The following is a 13,642-nucleotide window of genomic DNA, read 5'->3' on the forward strand; positions in this document are numbered from 1 at the left end:
ATCTTTTATTTGTACTGAAATGTGATTTTATTTGTATGTTAATAAAGTTGCCTGGGGGGTCAGAGCTAATAGCAAGCCATAGCAGAAGCTGGGCGGTGGTGGTGCACACCTTTAATCCCAGCACTTGGGAGGCAGAGCTAGGGAATTCACAGCTCTAGAGCTGTGTGTTCAAGGATACAGCCAGCATGGAGCACACACCTTTAATCTCAATACCAACCAAAGAAGACCTGGAGATCTGTACAGACAGGCAGTGACGAGGAGGTCATGTGGTTGGGTTTACAACCAATGAGAAGGCAGAACAGAAAGTCAATAAAAAGGACAAACACACAAGAAGGAGGTCTCTTGGGGAGGGAAGGACAGGAGCGGCAGTGAAGGGTAAGGATTTTAGCTCTTAGCTATTGCTCTGACCTCTTGGGCTATTAACTCTGAATTTGGCTCTGTGTTTCTTATTTAATAAGACTGTTCATCTACAAAAGGTGGTTGAGGTTGGGGAAATGTAGACTTAAGCAAAGAAATGCAGTCTGTAATAATCTGTTATAGACAGCCTATAAAGAACTCTGCATAATGGAACTCCTATGGGAATCAATGCAGTGAGGACATTGTGGCTAAACTCTGCAATATAAAGCTTGGCTGAGGTCCAGGAATGGAATGATAGGATTATAGTTGGGGAATGACCTTCTCTGTAATCCCTGTCTTAAAGAATGCAAAAGAATATATCGGTATGCTATTATATTGAATCGGAATTAGTCACTCATTATCTTTAATAAACTGTTGGTCTATGAATGTAACTTTCAGAGCAATGGCCTAGAATGGCTTGGTCAGATGAGGCAGAGTAGCTCTTGAAAACATCACCAGAACCTTTAAAACAGGTGCCCCTTCTTGTTGTAATTCCCATTCATCCTGTTTCTTTAGAAATGGGCTCCTCATGTTAAGGGGTACTATTATATTTGTGAGTTTGAGACTGATTCTTGACTCTGCACTAAGGTAAGCCTCCAGCTGTCATGCGTAATGTGACCTTTTCTTATTTAAACCCCACAGCGTCCCTGTTCATAATGCAGGCCAGATCTAACCCTCAGCATAAGCATCTAGGCACAGCTGGGTATCTCACAACTCCCTGGAACCTTCTGACCTCAGTTCAACTGCCATATAACACACTTCATCTTACTCTGGGCATCTGTGAGTCTGCTTCCTTTCTTTGTTATTCAAGCATGGAGCCTGGCATCGAGGCAGGAAATAGCTTTTCTTATTACAGGTGGGCTTCTCCAGAAGTCTCTAAGCAACCAGACTTGGTCCTGCCTTTCCTCTCTGCTGATTGGCCAGAAGATTATGAGCATCATGGGAAATCCTACATATGTCAGTGTAGTCCTGTGGTGAGAAGTAAGGTTGCTTAGAGCAGACACACGACAGAAATGTGTGTCCAGGTGCTTCCCATCACAAAAATGCCAACAGTTGCTTTGGAAAAGAGCACTCTCCTTGCATGTCAGATTTCAGGGGTGATAAACTGTACCTGGCTTCTGAGCTTCTCAAATTCAGTCAGGCAGCTTCTCCCTCCCTGGAACGACTTCTACCTCAGACTGTCACAGCATTAGGAAGATTGAGAAACACTACCCTAGGGGGTCTTGTTTACTCAAGGATTCTTTACCACGAACCCAGGCCCATGGAGGGCCATCTCAACTCTGAATTTCATCAGATGTGCCTAATCTACATTGTCGTCCTAGATGAGAGGTGACAGATCTGCTCCAACCCTAACTATAAGTAACACTGAAGTATGATCCTGAACACCCAGAGATCAGTGGGGACACCAGAGCCCTGCATAGGTGCCAGGCTGCCTCAGACAATTAGCATGCCTACCTCATGTACCCGTCCCTACACGTCTCCAGAGACTTCTTTGGTCAGAGGTGATCCAGTTCAACCTATACAGCACATAGGGCTGGAAAGTCAAAAGCCAGCTGCAGGAGCTGGAGAGAGTTCAAAGCTTAAGAGCATTTGGTGCTCTCCTACAAGAGTATAACAACCAGTTATAATGGGATCTGTTGCCCTCTTCTGTCCTCTTCAGGAACTGCAGTCACGTCTAGCACAGATGTACAAAAAGAAAAACACCCATTCACATAAAATAAAAATAAATCTAAATAGAAAATAAGTACACCAAATGCATGGTCAAGGCCAACAGCATCTACAAAAAGCTATTTCCTAAAGTGACTTGAAAGGTCCTTATCTCTGTTGTGTGCTTATCAATGATACTGTATTGGAAAAAAACAAAAAACAGAGGCAGATAGCTCTGGGTTTCCTGATTTCTTTTAGACTTTCTTAATGAATGGTTTTATTTCCTGAGAGTCTGTAGAGCAGGAAAGGTGCATTTCTCAATAGTTCAGTCCTGATGACCAATTCATTGAAGTGTGTCTATAGAGTACCATATTTTAGGGATAGCTAAATGCAGGACAGCATGGATACAGTATGGATACTGATTCCACCGCAAAGTATGTATCCAGAGGCCAAACCTGGCAATCCACCAATCCCCTGTGTCACCCTGACAGGCAGGGAGGTCATTATGTAGCGCAGGCTGCCTGGCACTTGCAGAGACCCATCTCTAAGAGTGAGTACTAGGGTTACAGGAGTGTGACAGCACACACAACAAAACAAACTGGTCCATGTGTGAAGAGTTTGAAATTACTTTTATTTTAATGATAAAAAATATTTTAATGGGTCTTTAAATGGGGGAATCAATGGTAGCCTCAACAAAATTTGAAAATCAATAACAAGAACAAATACAACAAAATAACGAATCCATAACCAAAATAATCAAGATAAAGAACCTAAACCAAAAATCAAACACAAAATTAAGCTATGCAGAATTCTCTCACTGCAGACTGAGCAGCACAGACCTGGAGCCTGTGCCTGGCCTTGGACAGGTGGTAGCAAGGCAGTCACCGATTGCAACAGCCTTTTCAAGAAGAGCATAGCCATGCCTATTTGGTGCTTTATAAGTCAGTTTATACTAAGTTCAAGGATAAAAACATTACAGGTTTTGGCTCAAACACTGTTGAATTCACTTGAGTCATCTTCACTAAAGTATTCTTGATGGTCCATCAGGATGAACACTGATTGATACACCCGGACTCCTCCTGGATGCCCAGTAGCTCTGGATATGCTTCAGGACTTCTTCAAAGCCCTCTCCTGTTCATCCTAGCAAGAGTGGAATCCCAAACACCTCCATGTGCAAACTCACCATAAGGTCTACCTGGGCCAAGGCTTTTCCTCAGCTGCAATCTTTCCATCCCAAAGAGATAAATCTTCTGAAAGTTCATCTTTCTAATGTACACCAATACTTTTGCACCATGCAGTTTCTGAGTCTCCTTGGTGCTTTGTTCCTGAACCCCACAGCTTTTTTTATTTTATTTTTCTTAGGCACCTGCACATAGTCATGCATGTCTGGATATCATGTTACTTCCTCAGCTCTGAACTGCATGCTGATCCTCATGCATTTAATGCTTTGTCTGTTCCCGTCTCTACATTTTGGTTTACACTAACTCCTGTTCCATGTATTAGAAACATACACCTTCAAATACAGCATCAGGTCCTCCCTTTATGAAACATGCTTGCTTGCACACCTACTCAGCTCCAAATTATATCATTTCCTGTCACCTTTAGGCTTAAGATAAACCCAGTAATCCATTATGATTCTCTCTGTTGGGAATCAGGGCTGTATGGTGAATAAATTGTAGGTCCTGAGGATCTGTCTTCATCCAATATTCAGAAAGTGAGAATTGTCCCAAAACTCAGGCTTATGATAGATAAGGTTGTGATATATGTAGGTCATCTGGGGCCATGCCTGGATCTCATCAGCTGCAGGCACAACACTGGCAGCACACTCAGGCCGTGCTCCCTGCAGGTCATGATGCTGTACTGTCTAGTTGGTCTACTGTCACATGGTGCACAGGTGATTCCCATACACCTTTCCTTTATACTCAAAAGATCTCATCCTAAAGCAGGGACTGGAAGTCCACCTCCCTGAACTAGATAGAGGCTGCCATTCGTTCTCTGGAACATGCCATTCAGCTGATGTTCACATGATCCATAAACACCTGACACAGCTCTTGAACATCAGAACATTATCTGAGCTTTCACAACCAAATGACTGCTAGGCCCTATCACTGATAAATCATTGGCTTATTCATAGAGCACTCTTTGAGACACTAAGGGATGTTTTCTGATGAATTACAGCTCTCTGCTGGCATATATATATATATATATATATATATATATATATATATATATATATATATATATATATATATACAGACTTGGCTACCTGATCTGTGAAAATGTTCTGCAGCAGGATGATCCTGCAATGTGTTGGCCACTATGAGATTGTTTCAATCAACATTTGCCTGTGTGATTATTCAAGACCCACAACTCCATAAGGATCATTGAGTGTCCACAAAGGTCAAAGGTGACTCTGACACCTTCTACAGAACCTTTTCAGGTCTGATCCCTTCAGTCCAGATGTGAAACTGAGAATCCCCATTGGTCCTCCTAATGGAAGATCAAATAACTCCTACATGGAAAGAGGGACTGTTGTCACATCTGTGGGGACTGTCTTCAGCAGTGCTTCTGCATGTCATGGAGTTGGTCTGATTCAGCACTGCAACCCTGAGGAGGAGGAGAGAGAATCCTATGCTTTTGGGTGTGGTCTGCCTGGATAACATCATGACATCAATAAAGTCTTCCAAGATGATTTCCTGCCACAAAAGGAGGGCTGAGGACTCAGTCAGCTTGTGAAAGTCCTTGACCGTAAACTGACATAATAAATTTTATATTCCAACACCTCCTCCCTCCTTGGTGTTGTATTCCTCACTGGGGCCACTTGCTGGTGGATGTCAGGGTTCTGAGTAATTATTTTGTAAGGTTTTCTGTATCTCAGTCTTATTTTTGATGCTTTTTTTTTCTTCAGGAGTACTGAGCCAACAGACACATGGATTAGATTGGGTCTAGGTGACCTGGAGGTCAGATGGTTTTTGCCTCATGGGAAGTTCAAAGCTATGATGGGGTTCTTTTTCTGAGGAGGCCTTGATCCTAGGGTGAATGATGCCATGTTTCAAGGTGTCTGCCTTCCTTTGGCTTCCTCAGTTTCTCAAACAGTATTGTCAATAAGGAAATGGAGTCAAGGCCCAGAAGCAGCCATCCTGGGTTAATGGCTAGGTATAACCAAGGCCTATTCACACATAGGAAATAAAATAATAGGGGGAAAGTGCATCATAATCCAGAATTTCCCGGAGATTGGGCTCAGCAGGTGGCTCCTGGTTTAACAGCTCCTTCTGAAGCAGGCTCTCATCCTGGGCTGTGGCCTGTTCCAGTGCATGTATCACTTTCTCTGACCTAGGAGGGAAAGGCAGTTAGGACCCAATCATGCTGGGGACCTGCCATTGTCAGCTGTTAAACTGCTGCCTCCCACCGCCTCAACTGTGCTGGATAGTCAACATGGATCTTTGACTGAAGTCATTGTTTGTATCCCCAAGGAATAAGAGTCACAGAGTAGCTGGGCCTAGAACTTTCCTCAGCCCTAAAACCTGTCAGAATTTGACTGAGTAGTGTTTGTTCTCTGTTCTAGTAGAAAGAAAGGGTCTTTCTCTTACAGTCTGGGGACATCATTTTGTAAAGGTAACAACGTATTAATAACATAGTCAACAGCACAGGAGTGATACTTGTTATTCATGATGAGTTACTGATCAACCACATCATTTTATTGATAGCCATATTGCAGCCTTTCAATCTGGATACTCAAACAAGGTCATGAAGATAGCTCAGGACTCATGCCCATGCACCTTGAACATGACCAACATGCAAGACAGAATCAGTCAGTAATCCTAGAGCAGCATTTCCTGAGATGTGTGCCTGAGAACACTGGCCATGCATGGGCTCTGTGATTAAACAGAAACTTGTGGTTTCCTTAGGACCAGAGCTAGGAATCTGCATCCTGACTCTTTCACAGTCTGTTACAGAACACTCCCGAAAAGGTTCTGATCTTCCCTGCAGCTGAAGCAGTTGTCTGGGTTCATTCTGGAAAGTCCTTAACCTATTCAATCCAGAGAACACTCGTCCCAGGAAATGGGAAAATGCTGCACAGAGCAGTATTCAAAGGTAGGAATCTCTTCTTTACAGGAGATGTTCCTAAGTGAAAATGTAATTTCAGCAAGGCCTGGTGATGCACAACTTTGAATTCCATCATGGGGAGGCAGAAGCAGGCAGATCTCTGTGAGTATAAGGAAAGCCTGCTCAGGCCATACCAGAGCACTCAGAAGGGAGAAAGGACACAATTGCTCAGACACACTAAGTATTAAATATATTGATTCCTGGACAGAATTGTTTGTTAACTCAACCTGAACGATACTCTGAAGTGTTCTTGCCCTGCTTGTAGCTGGGAGCCATGCATGTCAGTAGGAGCCCATAAATGACAGTGATCCCAAGAACAAGGTACCCCCGTGGCTCCACCTGCTCCCCCCAGTCTCGGTTCCTACCTCATTTGGGAGACCTCAAAGTGATGCTGCAGCTTTTCTGCCAAGTCCTTTTCCTGGGTGATCATCTCCTTCTGCTTCCGCAGGACCTGCAGGCTTCCCTCCAATCTTTCAAATTCCTGTTCATTAGAACATCGTGTTCTTAGTGGAGAGTTGTATACAGGCATGCACACAGTCTCATACACATGAAGCACATACAAAGGATCAAAACAGCTTACTGGTAGGTGAGGCAAGCCAAAAGAGCTTATACTACACTCATAGAAAAAGAAGTGAGCAGAACACAACATCATGCAAGATGTACAGATGAGTAGGTGAAGCACACCAGCACTTTCAGAAGAGTCTCACAACTGCCATCATTCCATGAGGATTAATACTGCTGTGAGGAGTGTGCTCTGTTGGGTCAGACTCTGTTGAGATGGCTAGAGAATTTACTTCAGAAGCAGCAAAGCACCCACCCCGACACTCAGCTTGTCCACCAATCTGTTCAACTAATCAAATGCAGATTGTATTCTCCACAATGGTAGAGATCTCAAGGAGCACTCACAGAAAACATGGCTCATGAGCTGCTACTCGGGCTTATGTCAGTGTGAACCAATAGTCAGAGGGACGAGAACACATTGGGATTCATGAAGAAAGGAGAAGGCCACATGCCACCCAAATCTATGACTATGATTAGGACTCATTTGACATTTACATGGGATACTCCTCCTTGTAAATAAAAGACCCTAGCCCTTCAGGTTTACACCCCCAAGCCTCAGGAAAAGAGAAACTTCAAGCACCAGGAAATGAGAAACTAAAAATCTAGTTCCAAGAGCAAGCTGACTCAGCCATTGTTCAACCACCCCTGCCACAATGTAACAATGTAAAAAGATTTCTGTTAAGAGATGTGCTCAACTGGGACTGGGATAGTTGCAGGTGTTCCAGGAAGGACCACTGTGACCTTTGTGTGAACTCCACTCCCGCCCTGATACCCCCCTTGAGGTTTATGTAACTGTACCCCCTCTGTGATCACTCTGTGATCAGACCATGATCTTGTGAAATGAAATTGTATGGAAATTGTAACCTTGTGGGTTTTGTGGGTTTTTCCTTTATAAGCCCTTATGGGGCTGCAGTAAGATGCGGCTCTTGCTCTTAGGAGCAGAGTTTGCCCTTCTATATAGAAGTTTCAATAAAAACCTCGTGCTGTTGCATCAACTGGACTGGAGTCTGGGTTCTTGGGGTGCCCACTTGAGACCCTAAATTTTGGGGTCCAACAGTAAGCTGCTTCCCCTCTGTGATCTCACATGACCCCTGCCAATCACATGAGCCTCAGGACCCACAATTCACTTATTCAAAGCTCTGTGCATAGCATCCTACCTATCATAATGACATGTAGGTGTGATATGTTATTGACCCATTTCCCTCATTGGACCGCAGTTTCAAGCAGAATACCAGGCATGGCTTGCCAATAATTTAGTTTCTCAGAAGAGGCTAACTTCCCAGAAGTACTTGTGCATGGACACTGAAGTGAACACCTCAGATAGCATGAGGTGGGTGGCTGGATGGGAGCATGGATGAGTAAGGTGATGGTTGAAAGCACAGGGGGGTGGACGGGCAGACAGAGAATCCAATGGGCAAATGGTGCCAGACCTTAGCCTGACCCACCTACCTGCCCCTACCTGTTGTTGCTGGGTTTGGGGGTCACTGGTCTGTTCCTCTTGGTCCTCACAGATCAATTTCAATGCCTCCAAGTGGTGCTTCAGCAGGACCCAATCCTCTATCCGATTCTTGTTCTCCTGCCTCAGCATGGCTACCTGGTCCTTAAGCTGAGTATGTTCCATTAGGACCTGGCTGTGCAGACCACTGGAAAAGACCCTCTGCAGAGTAAGGCCCTGCCAGTCTCCTTCTGCCACCCCTGCCTCCAGGAACCTTCACGACAAATACCCCAGGTTCTCAGGAAGACATAGCCAAGAGCCTAAAATAGCCATGACAGCTACAATCAAAAGGCCAAATAAGAGAGCAACTAATTAAAAAAAATCAAAATACTTCAGAAAACCCCTACACCAATAAGGATCCATGTCCTTTCAAAGGAAAGAGGAGTCCCTCAACTGTCCTGAACATAAACAAGTAATGGACAAATACCCTCTGAGAGAGGACAGGAGACCCAAGGGGAGTTTATTCTATCTACAGGTTCCACAGGAACCAGATCTCTAAAGCCTGGGCCTGAGCTCTGAGATGCCCAGGGCTGCCTGACATTCCCCACATAGTGCAAATCGCTTGTCTTTTCTTTTCTTTTTTCTTTTTTTCTTCTTTCCTTTTCCTTTCTTCCTTCCTCTCTTTCTTTTTGTTTGTTTTTTGAGACAGGGTTTCTCTGTATAACAGTCCTCTTTGTCCTGGAACACCTCTGTAGACCAGACTGGCCTTGAGATCACAGAGATCTGCCTACTCTGCCTCCAGAGTACTGGAATGTCACCACCACAGCTCAGTTTGCTCTTCTACCTAGAGGCTCCTGAGGCTCCAGGACAATGGTGGGAGGAGTGGATAGTCTCTTTCATACTTAGCAAAACTAAGTGCAAGTGACACAAGTCAAAGAGATGCTTGCTAAGGTGCAAAAAGGACAGAACCAGAGCTGTGGACTCTCCAGTCTAGAGACAAAGAAGGGCAGAGATGGCCACTCAACAACTACTGGGGTCCATGCCAACAGGCACTTACCGATAGAAGACTGTCAGGTTGGCAAGCTCATCCACCTTCTCTGAAGCCTCGGTGTTCTCATTCTGCAATCTCTGTAGGTCAGTCATGACCTCCTCATGCTCCATCTTCAGATCTTCATACCAAGTATTTGGCCTGTGGGAAGGCATGACACCAGAAACAAAGAACTTTATGAATATAGTCCTCAAGGATCACGTGAACACAGGCTGTTGTCCTGATCTACCACAACACAGAGGAGGCCTCAGTCTGGCTACTATGTATTGAAACTTCCTGGTGCTTAATTAATTTGTAAAGCTGGCCCAGGCCAACAGAGACTGGGTGTTCAGATGGAGGGTGTCCTTGCTGCATGAGCCCACTCAGTAGGCCTGGAGAGGCAGTCTAGCTCTTTGTTCCCAGGAGTCTATCCTAAAGGTCTTGGCCCACAAGAAACCTGCAATGATGTTTCTCTTGTTTCAGGACAAGGATTCTTGATTCTGGGTCACTATTACTACACAGTTGGACAGAGCACATAATTCTGGAGATAAGACCCAACATCAGGACAGCTATAAAAACTCCCCAAGGGATTCCTTTTTGTCATCAAAGTAAGCACATAGGACAAGAGCAGAGCTGCTTAAAGTGAGGCTCACAGATCTCATATCAGCACTGGCATCACCTGGAAAGTGTGAGACAGGCAAATCATCAGGCCCACCACAGACGCCTGGTTTCCAGAGTCTGGAGGGACACGACACACAAACCTGCAAATGCATATAAGCACACATACATACACACACACACACACACACACACACACACACACACACACATACACACACACACACGCATGCTCACACAATGCAGCCACGCATATAGGAGAGAGAGAGAGGGAGAGAGAGAGAGAGAGAGAGAGAGAGAGAGAGAGAGAGAGAGAGGCAGAGAGTTCGAGAAAGAGTGAAAGAGAGGAGAGCACACAGTGGGATACTGAAGAAATGTGTGGAGTAATACTGTCTAACAGTATAACTCACAAGAAAACAGAGAAACAGTGATGAGCCCCAGACTTAAAGTCACTCCTTGAAATGGACCAAGTCGGACCAGGTGCATCCACCTGCTACCAGGATCTTCCAGCACATAATTACCTACCAGGCAAGTTCAAAGCCTCACACAAACTCACAGCAGCTAGTATCTCACATAAGCCATGTCATGGTCTTTTCAAATGCATTCTGGGAACTCAAACAATACTGCCTCAATCCCTGAGTTATGTGACTTAGACCACAGGTTTGGGTTTTCATTGGAAGAAGCAGAATATTTAGATTCCCCATCTCCCTCCCACCCAGGTTTCAGGTTCTCTCCCTATTTTGAGAGCCATTTAGGGACATGAAGTTGGGCACAGGGAAACCCTGAGTGTTCAATCTCCTAGAATCCAAGACATTAAAATGAAGATGAAGGTGACTTTGCAGATGCAAGATTAACACCAGAAGGGTTGAAACAAGAGATACCTATTGTGCACAGGTCCTTTCCTGATGAAGAATAGTTGACCACGCAGCTCATTTCTCTCCCTTGTCACCAGCTGCAGCTCCATGTTCAGCCTCTGCATCTCCTTCCTCACCTCTTTCTTGGTGAGGATGATTGGTGGGATGAGGGCTCCAACGCAGCCTCTGTGGGAAGATGGACACAAGTGAACTTGCATAATGAGAAGGCATTATGGACAGACCACCCTGAGGCCCAAACAGAAAGATCAACTCTGCAACTCAGTGTCAACCCAAATATTTTAGGCCAGGTGAAGATGTACCCTCTGTAAATCTCAGCTTTCTCACAATTCTGTAGAGATGTGGCTATGTAAGCAATCAGAGGTTTACTCTGTCTCCCTACACATGCTTCAGGGAACACAGACATGGCTTCTTTGAGCCAATTCACAACAGCACAGGATGCAGCATTCATGGACCCAGGCCCTGAAGTCTGCCTGTGCTTTCAGAAGCCTGGAGGAAAATAGCACAGTGCACAAGCACTCAGGTGCTATGGACAGTCCAGATCTCCTGCCTGGTCATTCCAAGTCCATGGCTGGCTTTGAAATGTCATGCAGAGACACAACATGGTTAACAGACTCACCAATCATCCCACTGCCAGCCCAGAAAATGCAGAGCTTGTATAAAGGAGCCAATCACTGCCCTGATCCCACATCTCTACAGCTGTTTGACTACACAAAAATCTACCTGCCTTCCTCAGCTGCTGATTCAGGACCCGAAGGGAACACTGCCAGGGAGAGCTGGTCAGAAGAGTCTGCTGGACAGACTGAGGACATGATCTCTTGGCCAGAAGCACTTGTCTATCCATGTGACTAGTGTCGATAGACATTGCAACTAAAGGAAACTCCCGAGCTGAAGTGCAGTGATGACCAGCCTCAGCTGGGGACACATAAGTCCCTCTGCCTCCTGCTTGTCTCCTTCTGTCCCTACATTACACCCCCAAGACCCAGGAAATGTAAAAGATGAACATGCCCAGCACAACAACCGTGGCCTTGCTATATCCTGGCTTAGAGGAAGCACACACTAATGTTCTGAAGCCTGGACTTGCAGGAATTATGAGAAGCAGGGAAATCCATTTGCTTCTCAGAGGCTCCAGCTCCTCTGCCACATTACTGGAAGGCCCAGTTCTAGCCCACCTCCTCCAGGAAGCTCCCCATCTCCTGCCCAGCACTCACTGTGCCTTCCCCAGAAACCCCTTTTTGTTGTTTTCTTCTGAGACTCAGGGTCAGCTTCCTTCTGCCTCTCTCTGTTCTCTGGATGTTCTCCATTCTGTCTTCCAAGGAGACCCCTCAGTCTTGCCAGCAGCATGTCTATGCTCTAGCCTCTAGGCACTGAAGGATGCCCTGAGGCAGTTGATGTCGCTACAACACTGGTGACATCACAGGGGATGCCAAGTGCTCTCCAGGATACAATAGAATGTCCAGAGAAGGGACTGCTGATGTCATGGGGAACAGCCTTTGCCACCCTGCTAATTGGTTCTCCCATAACTGACCAGAAGCCCAGGTTCACTTTCTAGGAGCCTCTTTTGGAACATAGAGGAAGCCATTCAGCACGTCCTCCTTCCTAACCCTAGTTCTCTTCGCTTCATTGGAGGCCCCATAGTACATCCCATGTTGGGAACATAGCTATACTATCCAAACACTGCCCAGGAGTGTCTCATTCCTTCTTCAATATCCCTCTAGTCATCAATGAGCAATTAAATACTATCGAACCACAGATGGTACCCCAACTCCTTTCATTCAGAGTTCAAATTAGGATGGAATGCAGACACTTACGTTCCTGATGAGTACCTTGGTATACTGCCCAATGCCCAGATTTGTTACAAGACTGGGTGTAGATAAGCAATGTCAGTAAGAGGTCCTGCCCAGGACCTCTGTCCATAAGAGACTTTAGAGGAACCACCTCTCTTCTTCCTCAAGACTGCTAATGATGGTGTACAGTCAAAGAGTCTAAGGCTCCATGCTAGGACTCTGATTTGACAGGAAGGAAGCAGGATGTAGATACATTCTAGTTGGATGCCAAAGACAACTCCAGAACAGAGAGGCAAAGAGCCAAACTAACCCCATCACACAGTCAGATCAAACACTGGGCTAGAGTGCTCCATGCAGAGACGGGAGACATTTCTGAGTAGGGTGCTGGACAGGGTTAGGGTTAGGGTTAGGGTTAGGGTTAGATGGTTAGGGTTAGGGTTAGGGTTAGGGTTAGGGGTTAGGGTTAGGGTTAGGGTTAGGGTAAGGGTTAGGGTTAGGGTTAGGGTTAGATGTTTAGGGTTAGGGTTAGTGTTAGGGTTAGGGTATAGGGTTAGGGTTAGGGTTAGGGTTAGGGTTAGGGTTTAGGTTGAGGAAAATAACACAGTGCACAAACACTCAGGTGCTATGGACAGTCCAGATCTCCTGCCTGGTCACTCCAGGCCCATGGCTGGCTTTGAAATGTCATGTAGAGACACAACATCGCTAACAGACTCACCAATCATCCCACTGCCAGCCCAGAACATGCAGAGCTTGTACAAAGGAGCCAATCAGTGCCCTCATCCCAAATCTCTACAGCTGTTTGACTACACAAAAATTTACCTGCCATCCTCAGCTGCTGATTCAGGACCCGAAGGGAACACTGTCAGGGAGAGCTGGTCAGAAGGGTCTGCTGGACAGACTGAGGACATGATCTCTTGGCCAGAAGCACTTGTCTCTCCATGTGACTAGTGTCGACATCCACTGCAACTAAAGGAAACTCCCGAAGCTGAAGTGCAGTGATGACCGGCCTCATCTGGGGACACATTAGTCCCTCTGCCTCCTGCTTGTCTCCTTCTGTCCCTACATTACACCCCCAAGACCCAGGAAATGTAAAAGATGAACATGGCCAGCACAACAACTGTGGCCTTGCTATATCCTGGCTTAGAGGAAGCACACACTAATGTTCTGAACCCTGGACTTGCAGGAATTATGA

General features: G+C 45.6%; 1 protein-coding gene across 1 annotated transcript; it reads right to left on the reverse strand.

Annotated features, from left to right (window-relative positions):
- Nucleotides 1-5,072: 5,072 nt before the first annotated feature.
- On the reverse strand, nucleotides 5,073-13,358 carry LOC107400135 (disks large homolog 5-like). Its single transcript, XM_076544078.1, has 6 exons — nucleotides 13,270-13,358; nucleotides 10,673-10,831; nucleotides 9,204-9,335; nucleotides 8,171-8,354; nucleotides 6,516-6,631; nucleotides 5,073-5,376 (listed from the first exon to the last, which is right to left on the reverse strand). Exons 1-6 carry the CDS (start codon nucleotides 13,356-13,358, stop codon nucleotides 5,217-5,219), a joined length of 840 nt encoding a protein of 279 aa, XP_076400193.1. The 3' UTR covers nucleotides 5,073-5,216.
- Between the last annotated feature and the right edge of the window lie 284 nt (nucleotides 13,359-13,642).

This window comes from Peromyscus maniculatus, chromosome 9 (genome assembly GCF_049852395.1).
Source record: "Peromyscus maniculatus bairdii isolate BWxNUB_F1_BW_parent chromosome 9, HU_Pman_BW_mat_3.1, whole genome shotgun sequence".
Taxonomy (NCBI): domain Eukaryota; kingdom Metazoa; phylum Chordata; class Mammalia; order Rodentia; family Cricetidae; genus Peromyscus; species Peromyscus maniculatus.

Excerpts from the sequence above, each read along its gene's own strand:
- LOC107400135 (XM_076544078.1), bottom strand. The coding sequence starts at position 13,358 with ATGTCCTCAGTCTGTCCAGCAGACCCTTCTGACCAGCTCTCCCTGACA. Across the intron at positions 8,355-9,203 it reads AACCTGACAGTCTTCTATCG|TGGTCTGCACAGCCAGGTCC; the intron begins GTAAGTGCCTGT and ends GGTCTTTTCCAG. Across the intron at positions 6,632-8,170 it reads CCCAAACCCAGCAACAACAG|GAATTTGAAAGATTGGAGGG; the intron begins GTAGGGGCAGGT and ends TCTAATGAACAG.